Below are 20,422 nucleotides of genomic sequence, written 5' to 3'. Positions count from 1 at the left end.
GTTTTGCGAACTTCAAAATTCTGAGCACACCGTTGGATTCGTGAAGAAAATCTCTTTCCGTAATGGTGCTGGATGAAGTAATGCTCTCTTCTATTTCCTTGAAAACTTTACGAGTATTGCTTCAAAATCGCATAATTAATATCCAAAAATTCAAAAAAAACCAACGTGAGTTTGCAGCTGCTGTAACTTCCTCAGTTTTGCGAACCCGACAATTTTTCAGGCACCGTTGGATTCGTGACAAAAATCCTTTTCCGTAGAGGTGCTAAATGAAGCGATACTGTAAAGGTTGCTATGGAAAACATAGCAAAAACCAAAATATTTTGGGCGTAAAAATTCAAAGTCGTTTTCAAGGCCAACAACGCTGTAACTCCTTCATTTTTTCGAATTTCGAAAATTTTTAAGCATTCCGCAGTTCGAAATCGGAAGACGATTCGTAAAATGAACAGAATTACTTGGAATTTCACATTTTATTTTTTTTGCATTTTTTTAGCAGAGGCTAACCCCTTATGAAAATTTTCAATTTTTGATGCGAAAAAATTTTTCGAGTTGAGTTTACAGTATTGAAGATAATTGCAAAAAAATCGGTTTAGTGCAACTCCTACGTTTTTCCTTCAAGAAACAAGCTCAAAATCGCATAATCAATATCCGAAAAATGCAAAAAAATCAACATGAGTTTGAAATAGCTGTAACATCCTTAGTTTTGCGAACTTCAAAATTCTGAGCACACCGTTGGATTCGTGAAGAAAATCTCTTTCCGTAATGGTGCTGGATGAAGTAATGCTCTCTTCTATTTCCTTGAAAACTTTACGAGTATTGCTTCAAAATCGCATAATTAATATCCAAAAATTCAAAAAAAACCAACGTGAGTTTGCAGCTGCTGTAACTTCCTCAGTTTTGCGAACCCGACAATTTTTCAGGCACCGTTGGATTCGTGACAAAAATCCTTTTCCGTAGAGGTGCTAAATGAAGCGATACTGTAAAGGTTGCTATGGAAAACATAGCAAAAACCAAAATATTTTGGGCGTAAAAATTCAAAGTCGTTTTCAAGGCCAACAACGCTGTAACTCCTTCATTTTTTCGAATTTCGAAAATTTTTAAGCATTCCGCAGTTCGAAATCGGAAGACGATTCGTAAAATGAACAGAATTACTTGGAATTTCACATTTTATTTTTTTTGCATTTTTTTAGCAGAGGCTTATGAAAATTTTCAATTTTTGATGCGAAAAAATTTTTCGAGTTGAGTTTACAGTATTGAAGATAATCGCAAAAAAATCGGTTTAGTGTAACTCCTATGTTTTTCCTTCAAGAAACAAGCTCAAAATCGCATAATCAATATCCGAAAAATGCAAAAAAATCAACATGAGTTTGAAATAGCTGTAACATCCTTAGTTTTGCGAACTTTAAAATTCTGAGCACACCGTTGGATTCGTGTAGAAAATCTCTTTCCGTAATGGTGCTGGATGAAGTAATGCTCTCTTCTATTTCCTTGAAAACTTTACGAGTATTGCTTCAAAATCGCATAATTGATATCCAAAAATTCAAAAAAAAAACCAACGAGTTTGCAGCTGCTGTAACTTCCTCAGTTTTGCGAACCCGACAATTTTTCAGGCACCGTTGGATTCGTGACAAAAATCCCTTTTCGTAGAGGTGCTAAATGAAGCGATACTGTATAGGTTGCTATGAAAAACATAGCAAAAACCAAAATATTTTGGGCGTAAAAATTCAAAGTCGTTTTCAAGGCCAACAACGATGTAACTCCTTAATTTTTTCGAATTTCGAAAATTTTTAAGCATTCCGCAGTTCGAAATTGGAAGACGATTCGTAAAATGAACAGAATTACTTGGAATTTCACATTTTATTTTTTTTGCATTTTTTTAGCAAAGGCTAACCCCTTATGAAAATTTTCAATTTTTGATGCGAAAAAATTTTTCGAGTTGAGTTTACAGTATTGAAGATAATCGCAAAAAAATCGGTTTAGTGCAACTCCTATGTTTTTCCTTCAAGAAACAAGCTCAAAATCGCATAATCAATATCCGAAAAATGCAAAAAAATCAACATGAGTTTGAAATAGCTGTAACATCCTTAGTTTTGCGAACTTCAAAATTCTGAGCACACCGTTGGATTCGTGAAAAAAATCGTTTTCCGTAATGGTGCTGGATGAAGTAATGCTCTCTTCTATTTCCTTGAAAACTTTACGAGTATTGCTTCAAAATCGCATTATTGATATCCAAAAATTCAAAAAAACCAACGTGAGTTTGCAGCTGCTTTAACTTCCTCAGTTTTGCGAACCCGACAATTTTTCAGGCACCGTTGGATTCGTGACAAAAATCCCTTTTCGTAGAGGTGCTAAATGAAGCGATACTGTATAGGTTGCTATGAAAAACATAGCAAAAACCAAAATATTTTGGGCGTAAAAATTCAAAGTCGTTTTCAAGGCCAACAACGATGTAACTCCTTAATTTTTTCGAATTTCGAAAATTTTTAAGCATTCCGCAGTTCGAAATTGGAAGACGATTCGTAAAATGAACAGAATTACTTGGAATTTCACATTTTATTTTTTTGCATTTTTTTAGCAAAGGCTAACCCCTTATGAAAATTTTCAATTTTTGATGCGAAAAAATTTTTCGAGTTGAGTTTACAGTATTGAAGATAATCGCAAAAAAATCGGTTTAGTGCAACTCCTATGTTTTTCCTTCAAGAAACAAGCTCAAAATCGCATAATCAATATCCGAAAAATGCAAAAAAATCAACATGAGTTTGAAATAGCTGTAACATCCTTAGTTTTGCGAACTTCAAAATTCTGAGCACACCGTTGGATTCGTGAAGAAAATCTCTTTCCGTAGTGGTGCTGGATGAAGTAATGCTCTCTTCTATTTCCTTGAAAACTTTACGAGTATTGCTTCAAAATCGCATAATTGATATCCAAAAATTCAAAAAAACCAACGTGAGTTTGCAGCTGCTGTAACTTCCTCAGTTTTGCGAACCCGACAATTTTTCAGGCACCGTTGGATTCGTGACAAAAATCCCTTTTCGTAGAGGTGCTAAATAAAGCGATACTGTATAGGTTGCTATGAAAAACATAGCAAAAACCAAAATATTTTGGGCGTAAAAATTCAAAGTCGTTTTCAAGGCCAACAACGATGTAACTCCTTAATTTTTTCGAATTTCGAAAATTTTTAAGCATTTCGCAGTTCGAAATTGGGAGACGATTCGTAAAATGAACAGAATTACTTGGAATTTCACATTTTATTTTTTTGCATTTTTTTAGCAGAGGCTAACCCCTTATGAAAATTTTCAATTTTTGATGCGAAAAAATTTTTCGAGTTGAGTTTACAGTATTGAAGATAATCGCAAAAAAATCGGTTTAGTGCAACTCCTATGTTTTTCCTTCAAGAAACAAGCTCAAAATCGCATAATCAATATCCGAAAAATGCAAAAAAATCAACATGAGTTTGAAATAGCTGTAACATCCTTAGTTTTGCGAACTTCAAAATTCTGAGCACACCGTTGGATTCGTGAAGAAAATCTCTTTCCGTAATGGTGCTGGATGAAGTAATGCTCTCTTCTATTTCCTTGAAAACTTTACGAGTATTGCTTCAAAATCGCATAATTGATATCCAAAAATTCAAAAAAACCAACGTGAGTTTGCAGCTGCTGTAACTTCCTCAGTTTTGCGAACCCAACAATTTTTTAGGCGCCGCTGTAAAGGTTGCTATGAAAAACATAGCAAAAACCAAAATATTTTGGGCGTAAAAATTCAAAGTCGTTTTCAAGGCCAACAACGCTGTAACTCCTTAATTTTTTCGAATTTCCGCAGTTCGAAATTGGAAGACCATTCGTAAAATGAACAGAATTACTTGGAATTTCACATTTTATTTTTTTTTGCATTTTTTTAGCAAAGGCTAACCCCTTAGAAAATTTTCAATTTTTGATGCGAAAAAATTTTTCGAGTTGAGTATACAATATTAAAGAATATGACAAAAAATTTGGATTAGTGTAACGCCTGTTCTTTATCTTAAAAAAAACTCAAAATCGCCTAATTTATATCCAAAGAATGTAAAAAACCATCAATGTTCAAACACCATTGGATTAGTGATGTAAAGCTCTTTCCCTAAGGGCGCTGGTTGAAGCAAAACATCTAAATTTTCTGAATTTAGACAATCCAATTTCGACAATTTTATATTATATTTTTTATATTTCGAAGTTCGAAGAGGAATCGTTGAATTAACAGCATATAATAAAATTTCCCTTTTATTGTTTTGGGCATATTTTTAGCATGGGTGTAGCCACACCAAATTTGTTTAGCCTCTCATACAAAAGAATATTTTTTGCAGCCAAGACATTTCCACTGCAAAATAGTTGTGTAGATTACAATGTGGCGACAAATATCAATTTACAATTTTGGCCGATTTTTAATAATTTTGGCTAATAAAGTACACATATATGGAAATAAACCATTTTATTTAGAAATTATTTGTCAACCTGTTGCGCAAAGAAAATTTCATATCAGATGCGTACCTGCAAGCGTAGTTTTCGGTAACGGTATCGGTTACGAAAGTCTCGCTTAGAATATGTCAATGCATTTCTTATGGCAACGAAACTTTCGCCTGAGGTGCATACTGTCCTTAAAGCTAAAAGAAAACTGGCTTCATTCATTTAGACATTCCATCATTAATTATGGTAAAATTTTAATAAAATTGTTGTTTTGTCATTGACATTTGTGTAGTTTTCCAAACACGTAATAGCGAAAAACATGGCTTTTCAACGGTGAAAAACGAACATAGTACCAGCCTTTAACCAGATTCACAAGAATGAACATTGAAAAGTACTCTCTTGTGAATGACAACATACTATTGTGAATTACTACAATTTCATAATCGCATGGCAGCCGGTTGTACGTACCGAATTTACCCAATAGAGTAAATAGGACTGCCACCTCAGTGTACAACACGATACTTAAACAACAACAATAATTTCAAGTCAGCTTTACAGTACGACTTTTACCTCTTTTTATATATTTTGTTATGCCAGTTTATGAAAAAATAAGGATGACAAGGTTGTGAATTTGGGCATTTTATTTCCCATCTGAGGTCACCATGGCGCATATGTTAGCATGTGACGCCGATAGCGTGGATTCAAATCCCGCCGTGAACATCAAAAAAAAAAAATCAGCGATGGTAGGCTCAAAAGCAATTCTTCGCTGCAATATAACATCGCAATATAGGAATTATTATGTTTTGTTTAAGTTACGTTTCCTTAAACCAGAATCATAAGAATGAACATTCAATACTATTATGATAACACACACTTGTGAACCACAATAATCTCAAGCCAACTGTCACAAGAATGAACATTGAAAAGTACTCTCTTGTGAATGACAACATACTATTGTGAATTACTACAATTTCATAATCGCATGGCAGCCGGTTGTACGTACCGAATTTACCCAATAGAGTAGATAGGACTGCCACCTCAGTGTACAGCACGATACTTAAACAACAACAATAATTTCAAGTCAGCTTTACAGTACGACTTTTACCTCTTTTTATATATTTTGTTATGCCAGTTTATGAAAAAATAAGGATGACAAGGTTGTGAATTTGGGCATTTTATTTCCCATCTGAGGTCACCATGGCGCATATGTTAGCATGTGACGCCGATAGCGTGGATTCAAATCCCGCCGTGAACATCAAAAAAAAATCAGCGATGGTAGGCTCAAAAGCAATTCTTCGCTGCAATATAACATCGCAATATAGGAATTATTATGTTTTGTTTAAGTTACGTTTCCTTAAACCAGAATCATAGCAGAATCCTATACGGCTGAACTTTCTTTACCTCATATTATTTTTAATTGCCCTTAATTCCTGTGACTCTATATAGAATATATGCATAATATAAAAAATAAAATGTGTGTGTAAGAAATATTTAAAAAACCATATTCGTAGTTCAATACGCACTAACGTTCTACACTCTAGAGACCATTTACAGGACAAAAAAACGAAAAAGAAACATACACAAGTCAATAAGGATTACATGTTTGGTTTTCTTAATAAAATATTGCAAAGATGGTTTTGTATGGTCTCTCTCACAAAAAAGCTGTTTGAAAAAAAAATATATATATATTATCAACAATTATGGACTATTGTTTAAAACGTAACGGAAAGGCCAAGAAACTAAGCGCTAGAAACAAGAGCATTTGACTTTTAGTTTGTTTTTTGTATTTAAATTTTTTATAATAATAAGTACTTCTTGTTAAAATTATGTATCATAGCGAAGCTAAACAAATTTTTACAAACAGTAAACCAAGAGCTGAGGGAATGGTACTAAAAAAAGAAGAAAAAAAATTATAGACATTGAAAAAAACATTTTTTGTAACCTTAAAAAAATAAAAACATAAAAATTGTTGTTTTTTGATATTTTTTATTTTTTTTTATATGTAAATTTTAATTGAGATCACTTAAAATTAATATTTGGCTTAAAAAATTAATAAAAAATTAAAAATTTCTATTTTTATGTATATAAATCTTAAGAGAAAAAAGGATGGCACAGTTTTAATAATTTAGAGGAATGTTAGCTTTGTTTTTAGTTTTTTTTTTTTTTTAAGGGAGAACTAATATCTTTGGTAATAAACTTACTACAATAAAAATTAGCTGTATAAAAAATAAACAGTTCAAAAATATATAAAAAAACTTAAAAAGTTTTTAAAAATGTTACATATTAAGTACACAGCTTTCCATGAATATAACTACACTAAAATTTAGTGAGCAAAAGTGGAGGTAAATAGTGAAGGGGGTGTTGTTTTCATTCGATGTTTGTTTAATCGATTATTTTACTAGTTGCAGAAAATATAAGTAAATACAAGAATATATATTTTATTAATCATACATAAGCAGCCACAATCAATAGATGATGTTGATGACGGTTAATATTTAAGGACTACTACACATGGCTTGGCATTTGTCAACAACTCAAATGGAGGAGGGACCTTAGTTTTGTTCTTTTGAAAGTGTTTGGTCACTGATGAGTATAATGAGGTGTTGTTTTGTCATACTGTTTAGCCACCAACTTACCTTTTAACAGTAGTATAAAGCTCAACTTTATCCATCCTCCTACTCCTTCGCCAGACACATTACACACACAATAAACAAACTCATTATTTAGGGCATATACATATGTATGTAAGTTAAGATCGATATAAAATTCTAATGATTCAAATCTATCTATATATATATGCACAAAAAGGACACAAACTACTGGTTTTTATATAGTTTTTGTTTGTTTGTTTGTTTTTTTTTTGCCAAAAATCTAGAAAACTAGACAACAACTAAAAGAAATAAAAAAACACATTTTTCAAATGAAGACAAAATTTTATTTACATTATTTAAAAAAAATATGTATAAAGTCAAATTAAGTATAATTAAAAGTTAAAAAAAAATAATCATGCAGAATTAACTTTTTTCCAAAAATAAAAATTGGTTTTTAAATGAAAAAACAAAATTAAAAATATGTTTGTCAAATTAAAGTAACTTTGAAACAAAGAAATATAACTACAAAACTACATATAACTAATTTTATAAGTATGTCTGTAAGTTTGTGTATGTATGTATGTTTTTATAGTTACTTAACTAAAAGGATAAGTTCTAAAAACAAAATATCATAAAATTAAATGAAAAGAAAAGGAGAAAGTTTCCGCAAGACTTAAAAATAATAGAAAATAAAAGGTTTAATGCTTTGTCAGAATTAGCTATGTCCTTAAGAGTTTGTTTTGTATTTTGTTTTGCATTCATACTCCAAAAACAGAAATGTTGATTCGTTTTTCTTTTGGCTCTCTATCGAAAACTTTCGATAACACGATAACTTTCGATAACACGATAACTTTTGATAAAACGATTAATTTCGAGAACAGGCTATAAGTGAGCTATTGACTTATAGAAGGATATAACTGAAATGATCTACTGTTGACTAAAAGAATGTAGCAGCTTTTGACCTGTTTTCTGTTAGTAGTTAGTATGGGACAATCGATAACCTGCAATAACCGTCGATAACTCACATTTTAACCTAACAAGAGTAAATATAAATTTTGAAACCAGTTACCGTTAGCTGTTTCTCTTTCAGGTCTGTTTCACATTACAATAATCAAGTGTTATCGATAGCTATCTACTACTACGATTTATTGAAGAGCTATGTAATACAATATTAAATAGTGTTAACGTTTTTCAAGACCAGGTTTTCTCTAACTGTATGTTCATAAAAATTATTATTATCGATAATAAGCGTTATCTAAATTTTTGCAACTAGATAACACTAAAAGAAAATAAGACTAATAAGATATTTTTCGAAACTGGACCTGCTTTTCTTTCAGCTCCATGCTGTGCATGAAATATGAAACTGCTCTTAAAGAAATAAGGACCAATAACATTTGTAGCATTATTTGGCCTGTTTTCTTTTGGGTATATATAGTGGGAAACTATCGATAACTCTCGATAAAAGGCTATAACCAAGACGTTCAAAGAAAATTATCTTTTTTCTGTTAGTTCTTTATAATGCACAACTATCAGTAACTCTTGATAACAAACGATAACTCTAATTTTCCTCAACAAAACACAAAAAAAAACTTACAATTAGGTTATGTTTCAAATGATTATTTAGTGTGCTATCGAAAGTTATCTATAGCAATATTTAACTGAAGGACTATGTAGTACTCCTCAAAATAAAAGCCTAAACGAAATGGAAAAATTCTAAAATAATATTGAATGAAAGATATATGTATATTTATGACCCCCTCACATCTAAAAATTTTTTTTCTGTCTATTTTTCATATATTCATTAAATTATATATGTATATTTACTAATAATACTTCTGTTAAATGTCCCTTGTTAAATTATGCATTAATTTGTACAATAATGTCACTTTTATATGATAGCAAGGAAATTTATTTTTTTGGGTAAAAATTCAAACATTTGCAAAATGCTGCTAGGGATGGAAAGATCATACATAGAAATTAAATTACATCAAACCATCATTCCTTTGGTATTAAAAAAAACGATTTTTCATAGAAAACTGTTGCTTGGTGAATTTTTATACATAAAAATGCAGTTGTAATCGGGTTTTAATCAGAAAATCTGATATCTATCAAATTTTATAGAAAACTTGATGTCTATTGGTTTTTTGTAGAAAATTTGAATTTATCGGATTTTTATAGAAAATTTAAACTATCAAATTTCATTTAAAAAAATCTATTAATATAAATTTTTTAATAGGATGTTCAGTAAAAATCTTTTTTAAAAATTTGATGTTATCAATTTTTTAAAGAAAATTTGATATCGAAGTTTCATAAAAAATGTTTTTATCGGATTAGTAATAAAAATGTAATATTTATCAAATCTTACTCATAATTCTGTCTTAAAGAATTTTCGAAATTCTTAGAAATTTCGATAGTTTTCGAATTTTCTAAAAATTTCGATAGTTATCGAATTTTCTAAAAATGTCGATAGTTATCGAATTTTCATAGAAAATTTGATATTCAATTTATAAACTTTTATCGACGTTTTGACATGCATCGAATAAATGTGTTTATCAAATTTTCAAAGAAATTTCGATATTTATCGAGTTTTCAAACTTTCGATATATTAAATTTTTAAAGAAACGTCAATATTAATTAAATTTTCATAGAAATTTCGATCATTATCGAATTTTCATGGAAATTTCGATAGTTATCGAATTTTCATTTAAATTTAGATTTAGAATTGTCAATTCTTTTCGAATTTTCAAAGAAATGTCGATATTTATCAAATGTTCAAAGATTTTTCGATATATATAAAATTTATAAAGAAATGTCAACATTAATTCAATGTTCGTAGAAATTTCTATAATTATGGAAGATTCATTCGATAATTATCGAATTTTCATAAAAATTTCGATAGTTAACTAATTTTCATAAAAATGTCGATAGTTATCGAATTTTCATAGAAAATTTTATATTCAATTTATAAATTTTTATCGACGTTTTGAAATGCATCGAATAAATCTGTTATCAAATTTTCAAAGAAACTTCGATATTTATCGAATTTTCAAAGAACTTTCGATATATATCAAATTTTAAAAGAAACGTCAATATTAATTAAATTTTCATAGAAATTTCGATAATTGTCGAATTTTCATAGAGAATATGATATTGAAATGAATAATTTTCTTCGACGTTTTTTATTCATAGAATTTTCATAAATATTTGATACTGGCCGAAATTTCATAGGAAATTTTATGTTTTCTCTATATTATTGTGTATAATTATAATTTCGTGGATAGTTCGGCTTGGGGTCATGTACAATATCTTGATTATTTATGAAAGTTTCAATATAAATTAATTTAGCCAATTTTTTATAAAAAATTCAATATTCACTACATTTTTATAGGAAATGGGATGATTATCGAATTTCCTTAGAAAATTTTATGTTTTTCGAATTTCCTTAGACAATTTGTTTGCTTATCGATTTAAACAGAAACTTGAATGTTTATGAATTTTTTAGAATGTTATTTTTAAAGAATGTTTATGAATTTTTTAAATTAGATTATTGTATTATTTAAATTATTGTAGTAAATTTTATATATATCGAATATATATTCAAAATTTGGTTTTAATCGAATTTACATAGAAAAAAACAGTATGTATCGAATTTTCATAAAAATGTTAACACATCGAGTTTTTGAAAAACTTGATATCTATCGAATTTTCATACAAACGCTGATATTGAACGAATTTTTAAAGAAAATACATCCATATTTTATATCGAATTTTTATAACTTTATAGAAACTTTACGAACAACTTGATATCGAATATTTTAAATATTTGATGTTTATAGACATTTTAATAGAGAAATTGATTTTTAACGATTTTTTAGGATTTTTATAGAAAATAATATGTTTATTGAAATTGAAATAATTGATGTTTATCAAATTTTTACAGAAATTTTGATCTGTCGAATATTCATACAAATGTTGATGTTTATGGAATCATACAAAATGACGTTTATGGAATCATACAAAATGATGTTTTAACAAAATTTAACTGAAAATTTAATAGTAATTTTTATTTTAGTGGTTTCTCATGGATAATCCTTTTTTTTTTGTCGATTCAGTTTGGTATGAAAATTCAAAATTTTTGCGGTTATATCATCCTCAGGTCTATGTACGATAGTTGTTAACCAACCCAACACAGCATTTATCATTTGTTAAGAAATAAAATTTCTAAAGAAATAATGAAAAAGAAATTTTTCAATATTCAAAAATTCAGAACTAAATAAGCAATGGATACAATTAAACAAATGAAAATAATAATAATAAAATATGGGTGTTTTAATAATAGCAAAAAGGAAAAAAAGGATAGTGGATAAAGGCAAAAAGGAGACACTACACAAGAAAGTAAAACAAAATGATTAAGTATAGAGTACGCATGTATGTATGTGATATATACACAATTTTAATGAAAAAAATCAAGAGGCAACAACTAAGGTGTTATTACAATAACTCAAAACTGAACCATAATTCATAGTACGAAAAAAATTAAGTTGAAAAAAAAAAACCTAAATGTATAAAGGGAAAACATTGGCATGAATGAACATATTTTAATACATTACAAAAAATACAAATGTAATGTATTTATTAGAATTGTTTAAGTACAAAATTATTTAAGGGGATATTTTTAAACAATTTAAAGAGCTCTAGATATGTTGCAACTAAACTAAGAACAAAAATCATACACAAAAATCATAATAATCAATGAATGAATATAATTCAAATTTAAGATAGGAAAATATGTTAAAAGATTTTCTTTTTTAAGAAAAGTTTCTTAAAAAAAAAGCTGTTGAATACTAAAAATTATTAAGTAAATTAGGTTAAACACACAAAAAATAAATTTATGATCAAAACATTTGTTTGTGGGTGGAAAGGGAACAATTCAAGAAACTAAAAGCTACATACTTAAGCTAAACGTGAGATTTTCTTTTTAAAAGTAGGCCATATACAAAACATTTCACAAAAGAAAAAAAATCATATAATAAGTAGTAGTATCATTGATGTAAATTCGCTTTTAAATTAAGGGATTTAGTTTTCCATGTTGGTTTTTTAAATCTTTTCAATCAAATCATTACCATTCACTCAAATATTAACAAAAAATTTAATAATTTTTTTTTGTTATAAGAGCAATAGAGTTGATTGTTTGTTTTTGTAGTACATGTTAAGTATTAAGGTAATACAATGCTATTATAATTGGTTACACATGGTTTTCAAATATTACAAAAATACAAGGTTCAAACCATCAATACATATTTAAGATTATATATAATTTATCAAGTTACAGCTAACTATGTTAAGGATGCTACTTTTTATGCCTTTTTTACTTGTAACTGGTAGATATATGCTTTTTTGGAAACTGAATAAAATACAAGCTTCAATCTATTTTATGAAACACAGAAAAACTAAGAAACAAAATTCAAAGCTACTTAGCTATAAGATATGAAGTAACTAAATGAGAGATTGTTTTGGATATAAAAATCTTATATATAAACATTTTATCTTCAATGCATTCATTTTCAAAAATAAAATGGAAACGGAAATGTTAAAATAGCTGAAGTGCTTACACATAAAGAGATTTCATTTTTGAATTTGGCTTTTGTGTGTGTGTGTGTGTGTGTGTGTGTGTGTGTGTGGATGTGGTAGGGTGAGGTCTTCGTGTTAGTTGATAAAGAAAGGGTGGTTGATGTGAATGGCTGATAATGTATGTATTGTATTATATTTCATTGTGGAATTGTCTTTTTTTAATTCTATCAACGTTCTTTTATTCAACAATTAGGTGTTATGATTTTTTGTTATTTTCTTTTTTTTTGTCATATAAAGTATGAGTATCTTTCAACAGAATCATGGGCCTTAAACAAGGGACAATGGGTATATTAAATCTAAAAAGAAATAAATGGCAAGTTTTTGTCGTTCTTAAACCGATTTTTTTATATATATTTTTTTTCTACTCAAAATCAATAAAAAAAATTTAGAAAATCATTTGGAAATTCTAAAAAATTTTGTGGGGAGAAAATCAGGGAATATATGAATTCTGAAATTCGAGCAAAACATATAAAGGCAAGAGGATGAGAGACGCTCTCTCTACAGTCTTGCATGAGAGCCTTAGAACATAACCGATGTTTTTAATTTTAAACGAAAACAGCTTTGAAACTGCGGTTTTGAATTAGAGCTTATAAATGAAGCCCAACGAGGGGCTAATTGTTTTCAAAAATCGACAACTTTAATATTTTCGATTAAAAGGTTCCAACGCAGGACATTATTTATATAGCTGCAGACTGAAAATATGATATATGAAATGGCGCCAAACCTAAGCTTCTGTTTGGTACAAAGCGCTGTGAACATTTTTTTTCCAATATTAACAAATCTATTCACAATTTACTCTATCAATCAGCCAGCCAACAGTCTATAACAATAACGATTTAGATCAGTGGTGGGCAATTGCATATTCGTACGTGCCAGGAACATAAGCCCATGGGCTTGGAAATATAACGCACACTAATACATGTAAACAAAACTGATTTAGATAAAAATGTTTGTTTTTGATCCAAGTGATGATTTTTATCGAAAACATTTTTTTGAAAAAACTAGAATTTTTTTTACGCAGCGATCATCGAAACTATAGTTATTTTCGAAATGATCACTGTTATCGAAACGTTAATTGTCATCGAAACGATAATTATTATCAAAACGATCATTGTTGTCGAAAGAGTAAGTTTATTAAAACGATAATTGTTATCGATATTATGATTCTTAGTGAAATCCGTTATTTTCATACAAAGCTTGCTTTCAGTATTTTCGATTATTCTAACAAAAAAATTATACAATTTGTTAAATTCTCACAAACATCGGCCTACACTTTAACATATACGAATTTTTATTGTTCTGCATGATTTTTATTATCAATAAATACAAATATAAAAATTTTTGGATTTAAGAAAGGTGGAATAGAAATCGAATGATGTATTTCAACATTGCGTTTTTTGTCAATTAATAACATTACAAGTTCATTTTGGTTATTGACAAGTTCGTTGGAGAAAATAGAACCCGGTTTCGAAATGAAGTAAAGATTTTTATCAAAATTCTGATTTTAATCGAAAACATTAAGGTTTACTAAATTAGAGCTGGTAAACTATCGACAATAACAACATGCGATATTTTCGATAATTTTAATAATTAATATCGATAGTATTGATACTATCGTTAATTTCCCATCACCTACATTTCAAACGAAAATGTGAACTAAAAATCAGGAGATCGATTTATATAGAAGCCATCGGGTATGACCTTGGTTTCGTTTCGTAAGCTAATGTGAAATTTTTGTGAAATGAGGTGACCCGTATGATAGATTTCACCAAAAAAAACTGTGATACCATTTTACTAATGGTGAAAGCAATGTGAATTCCTCCTTAAACTGAAAATACACTTTAAAATCACAATACAACTGTTGAATAACCACTTTTGGGTTGTTTTTTTTTATTTGTGGCATTATTTTTTGGTTTAAAAAATCACTTCAGTGTGCGCTAAATTTTAAAACAAATTACAAGTTCAAGGTTTTCTTCGTCTTTCTATCTTTTGTTTACCCTTGTTTGAATATGCAGACAAAACATGTGCTTTCATTTTTCGAACTGTGACTTCGAAAAAATTATATTGTGTGAATTTGCAATCACCAAAATATTTATTTGGTGAAACCAATGTGAAAAGGGAAAACTATTTTTGGCGAAACCAAGGTCACACCGGAATATCAATGCACAGGACAAAAAAAAACCAAGGTTAATAATGATGAGAGAAATCATTGCACAAAATGTTAGCCTAATCGGTTGAAAATTGCGCCCTCTATAGACGCAATGCATCTTAAAAGATATATTCAGTGTCGGACTGCTTATTTTTGTTTAGTTTTGCAAAAAATTTAACTTTTACGATAGTATCCATCAGAAAAATATCAATCGATATTCAGTCAAAATGTTAAATATCGATGGTATCGATAGTGCCATCGATATTTTACCAGTTCTACTACAAATGTCAAATGTTTTGTCGCCAGTGTTTTCGATTGATCTTGTCAAAAACCAATTAAACGATACATTGATATATACAGTTCTAATAGAAATAGAATCATGGACATAATTTTTCAAAACCATGTTCTCTTGCCAATTTTTCGTATTTACGATTAATTTAGGCCAATCTGTAAATCGAAAACTTGGTTTCCTTCTTTATGATAAGTTTATGATACACTATAGTTTATTTTTATAATCGATTTTTGCTACCCTAGCATATATTTTCGTTTTGAAATTGGATGACTTTTTATCGAAATCAATCATCATATCGAAATTCCAACATTTATCGAAAATGTGAAACCCCAATATTTTCAGACTGTCCGAAAACCAAATGATGATTTCCTAATCTCCCTTTTGTGATAAGATTATCGGCCACTTCTAGTTTTCACTCCCTTTAAAAGAGAAGTTCGATAACAAAAATTTATTGGCACACACAATAGCTACCCAATGGTATCATTGCTCCGACGCTATATTAGGTCTACCCATGCTCTGCGATTCAAAGTGTGAGAGCAGTGCAAACTGCGAGCATCACGCAAGTTGGAACTTTGAGCTCCGATTTGTGTTATGTTGATCGTTATTATGGTAAGCTGAGCTGAGAGCTGGCATTCACGTACACTGGATACGCAAAGTGGAATGCTTCGTAAATATGCGGAGTAGCTGCAACTGCTGTCGCTGACAATCAATGGTTTTGAGAGGAGGGTTTCAGTGGTGGCACCGACCCTTTCTGAAATAATAAGTACTTAAGATACTCGAGATGACACGACAAGTTATTGACACCTTCAAGTAACCAATGACTATCATCAGCATATGTTCCCAGGTTAGGGAAGGCTCGAAGCGAGAGCCGGATCTTAAAGCAATCGGCTCGCTACATCAAGAGATAACCATTCGGTTGGAGCGGTGTGCTAGTAACCCGCACTTGTTAAATGAATTCAATTATTCTGAGAAGCCAAAGAAATATAAAAGATGACTCGCCTCACGTTGACTACCCCCGCAAATTAATTAAGGAGCATGATCTGCGAACATCACTTGGAGATTGGACGAATACTTGCAGAGAAGGTGCAGTATACGCACTGGCGGATGTATTGGAAAAGAACAAGGCCGACATTACCGTTTAACAGAAAGTTAAATTATTTTTGGCTGCTGTACAATAGCAGTCATGAGACAAGACATAAAATTGGCTGTGGATTTGTGGTTAGACGGAGGCTAAAAAACACCTTGTCTCTAGGTTTACTCCAGTGAGAGCCACAGCCCACTTTATAGCCAGATTTTTTAATATTAGTCTTATCTGTGCCCATGCCTTGGCAGAAGAGAAGGATGAACTGACAAAGAATATATTTTATGAGCGCCTAGAGAGAATATATGTACACACAGCCCTTCACATAACATATGAAGTCAATATTTTCGATTGATGTAATAAAAAACTGAAAAATCGGCGATAATTAAATTATTAACTAGCAATTGATATCTCGCTATAACCGACGATAGATAACACATGAGCAGTTAAAAAAATTATGCATGACCAATATTTTTAATTTATTTAGTCAAATGCCAAAAAAATTTGTTCTACAAAGATCAAGGAGTAATCATTTTACAAATCGTCCCTTGTTGCCAACTTATCAAGTTTAAGGTCAATTACGATCATGGAAAACGATTAAGTTATACTCGGTTTCTTCATCTGCGGCCAATTTAGTGTATATTGAAACAATTTTTCAATTCGGTTTGTTTAAAATCGGATTTTCATTTTGTATCAAATAAACAGCTTTTGCGAAATCATCTGTTGTTGCCAACTATGGCAGTAATATCATCTACAAATGTTAGATACATGTTTAGCAGACTTTTCAGCTCCGAAATTCCCTTTTGGGGCCCACTATTTTATTGGTAAACTTGAGACCTACTATTTTATTGGCAAACTTATTAGCGATTTTTTAGTTCCTGAATCCAAAATGTTCGAATAGGAAAATACACTACATAAATAAAAATAAGAAAGCGCTGCTTTACAAAAATTTTTCAAAGAAGTACACTTTAGAAGTTATGTTCTTCTTATACATTTCCCTGATTTTCTCCACCAAATAGCATACAAAATTGTTATAAAAATTTTGTAAAATTTTTTATTAATTTTTTTTTTGATTTTTTTTTTAATAGAGAATTCAAATGAAAACAAAATTTTTTTCTTTGGTATTTTCAAGGGCAATTTTTTTGACAAAATTTGTTTGACATTCGCACACAATTACCAACATCAAAAAAAAAAAGAGAGAGATAGGAGAAAATGTAAAATATGTGTGCCAAGTATTTTTAATATTTTTTCGAAAAAATAAAAATCTTCAACAAAAAATTGGAAATTAAACTTGCTTTCAAAAGAATTTGTATTCCAATAGTTTTTCAAGGGCATAAAGAATTTTAAATTTGTTTTTATATATGGTATGGTAGTTAAGTTCAATTTCGAAAATTCTCGAAACAGCATGGTTTTCATGTTTTAAATTAAACGCAATCACAATCGGTGGTTTAGAAGATTTTTTTTTTGTTATGTTTTAATGTATTTTTGTAATCATTTTACGATGTTTTGTTGTTGTTTATGGTTTTTTACTTGTGTTGGTTTAATATTAGTTAAAAATTATGTTTTATATTTTATGTTGAACTTTTTTTATTGTTTTTTCTTTTAGTTTTTGTTTTAGTAATTCAATAGAGACTTAAAAAATTAATTGAATTCAGGGTTTGGTTTACTTAATTTTATTAATTGTTTTTGTTTTTTGTTGTTTTGCTGTTTTTAGGGGAAGGTAATTCAGCTTCCCCGCTAACATGCTTGAATTATATATATATTTGTTGGTTTTTCTCTTTAAATAACTAATTTTTTTCTTTGTTTTTCAATCATTGTCTTTTTTCGTTTGTTTTGCTTTTTTCATATTACTTCATTTTTCTTATTTATACATAAAACAATTCGAGTTCCTTTTTGTTGTTTTCTCATACATAATAGTGTTTCGTTTTTGTTGGGGATGTTGTGGGGAAAATTTGTTTGGGTGAAAGGGGGCGACTAATGTTTTAATGAAAATTAAAAACTAAAATGCTTAGGCATTACCTTAAAATCTAAACAAACTAAATGTAAATTTAAATGTAAAATGGGAGTTAATAATTTACAAATTATTTGCTCATTTCTTTCCTTTCTTCAAGTTCATTTCTATATTGTATTTAAATTAAAAGGGAGCAGAAATTATATAGCAAAGTTGAGTAGAGCGTAGAGGGAGCCAGTCAAATTACAACAAAAATTTTAACAACTTCTTTACAAAGAATTTTAGGGTAGTAATCAGCCGTCTCCCTCTCTTTTTGGATTCTCAATAACATTTTTAAGAGTATTGTTTTTTCAAAAGGAAGAAGAAATATGTTTACAATATGTTTGTTTGTTTGTATGTGTGGGGGATTTATAGAAGAAATAATTTTTTTTTTGGAAAATAGTTGCCCCACATATGCGATTTCGTTGTTAAGATTTAAAATTCTTACACATACATGCCCATACCATACACTGAACTCCAGTCAACACCTTGGAAACTTGACATATCAACATTTGCTAAGGCATAACTCTGATATGGATTTGTTGCCGCATTCAGGGGATTCGATGCCACCAAAGCTGCTTGTTGGGCAGCGGCAGCTGCTAGTGGATTTGTTACCGCAGTAGCTCCGTGACCAGCACTGGCAGATTGGTTACCGGCGGCAGCAGCATGCAGGGCAACATTGTGTGCCTGTGTGGCTGCCGCTACTGCAGCTGAATTTGTTGCAGCCGAATGTTGTTGAGCAGCGGCAGCAGCTGCATTTTGTTGTTGTTGGTGTTGATGAGCAGCCACAGCCTGTTGTTGCTGATGATGGTGTTGTTGTTGAGCCTGAGCCAAAGCACTAGCGGCGGCTGCTGTGGCGGGTATGGGATAGGGAGAATAACTGCAATTGAGAGAAAGAGAAAAATTAGCTTTGCTATTATCTTTGAAATTTTCATTTTAATAATTTTTTTAATAACAAACTCGTAGCTCTTTAGTTAATTTAATTTTTTTTGGAATAACTTAATCCTAGTTTAATAATTTTGTATCCTATTTTTTTTTATTTTTAGGCCTGTACCGGTCTTCGAAAACGCAAAGCGAAAGACTTTCTTTGCCTTATTTTTATACATTAAAAAGAAATTGAAGATATTTCATACCTTCAAAGTGTGAGATTTGGAAAATATACGAAAAGCTATTTTTTGCGTTTAGCGAATTCGGAAACCGCAGCAGCCATGATTATTTTTTTATTTTATTTATCTTTAATTTTTTATTCTTCTTTAGTTTTTAATATACTTTTATTTTTTTATTCAATTTTATTTTTTTGATTTTAATTTTTATATTTATTTTTTATTAAATTTTATATTTTTTCTTTTTTTTATTTATTTATTTTTTTTTTATTTTTTTATTTTATTTTTCTTTTTTATTTTTTTATTTTAATTTTTTTTTTTTTATTTTATTTTATTTTTCTTTTCTTTTTTATTTTATTTTTTTTTTTATTTTATTTTTCTTTTTTATTTTATTTTATTTTTTTTATTTAATTTTTTTATTTTATTGTTTTTAATTTTATTTTTTTATTTTTTTTTAGTTTTTTTTTATTGTATTTTTTCGTTTTTTTAATTTTATTTTTTTATATTTTATTCTTTTTTAGTATATTTATTTAATTTTTTTATAACATATTTTTTTATTTCATTTCATTTATTTTTTTTATTTATAACATATTTTTTTTTTTTCATTTTATTAATTTAAATTTCTTTTATTTCTATTTATTTTATTCTTATTTTTTTTAATTTCTATTTATTTTTATTTTTTTTTTAATTTCTATATATTTTTAATTTTGTATTTATTTCTTTATTTATTATTTTATTTTTTTTATATTATTTTTATTTGTTATATTATTTTTATTCCCTTCACCATTTCGTCATTCTGTTTGCAACTCCTCGAAATATTCGTCTAAGACCTTTAATGTATATAAATTCTTGATCGTCATGGCATTTTAAGTCGATTTAGCCATGTCCATCCGTCTGTATGTCGAAAGCACGCTAACTTTCGAAGGAGTAAAGTTAGAAATTGTGCACAAATACTTTTTAGTAGTGTAGGTTGGTTGGGATTGTAAATGGGCCATATCGGCCCATGTTATGATAATGCTGCCATATAAACCGATCTTGAATCTTGAATTCTTGAGCCACTAGAGGACGCAATTCTTATCCGATTTGACTGAAATTTTGCACGAGGTGTTTCGCTTTGACTTTGAACAACTGTGCAAAATATGGTTGAAATCG

The 20,422-nt window shown here is 29.3% G+C and overlaps 2 protein-coding genes across 4 annotated transcripts in view; one reads left to right on the top strand and one right to left on the bottom strand.

Annotated features, from left to right (window-relative positions):
* LOC106090724 (uncharacterized) overlaps positions 1-20,422 on the top strand; it is a 72,370-nt gene that overhangs the window by 31,887 nt on the left and 20,061 nt on the right. The window lies entirely within an intron of this gene.
* Positions 17,080-20,422, bottom strand: part of LOC106090706 (uncharacterized) — a 533,792-nt gene continuing 530,449 nt past the window's right edge. For all 3 annotated transcript variants that reach the window (XM_013256991.2, XM_059362843.1, XM_013256998.2), the window contains one exon: positions 17,080-19,047. In XM_013256991.2, coding sequence (XP_013112445.1) covers positions 18,612-19,047 — 436 coding nt within the window. In that variant the 3' untranslated portion in view covers positions 17,080-18,611. The remainder of the gene's footprint in view (positions 19,048-20,422) is intronic.

Source organism: Stomoxys calcitrans, chromosome 2 (genome assembly GCF_963082655.1).
Source record: "Stomoxys calcitrans chromosome 2, idStoCalc2.1, whole genome shotgun sequence".
NCBI classification, from domain to species: Eukaryota; Metazoa; Arthropoda; class Insecta; order Diptera; family Muscidae; genus Stomoxys; species Stomoxys calcitrans.
The sequence above is the reverse complement of the archived record's forward strand: the minus strand, read 5'-3'. Positions and strand labels throughout refer to the sequence as shown.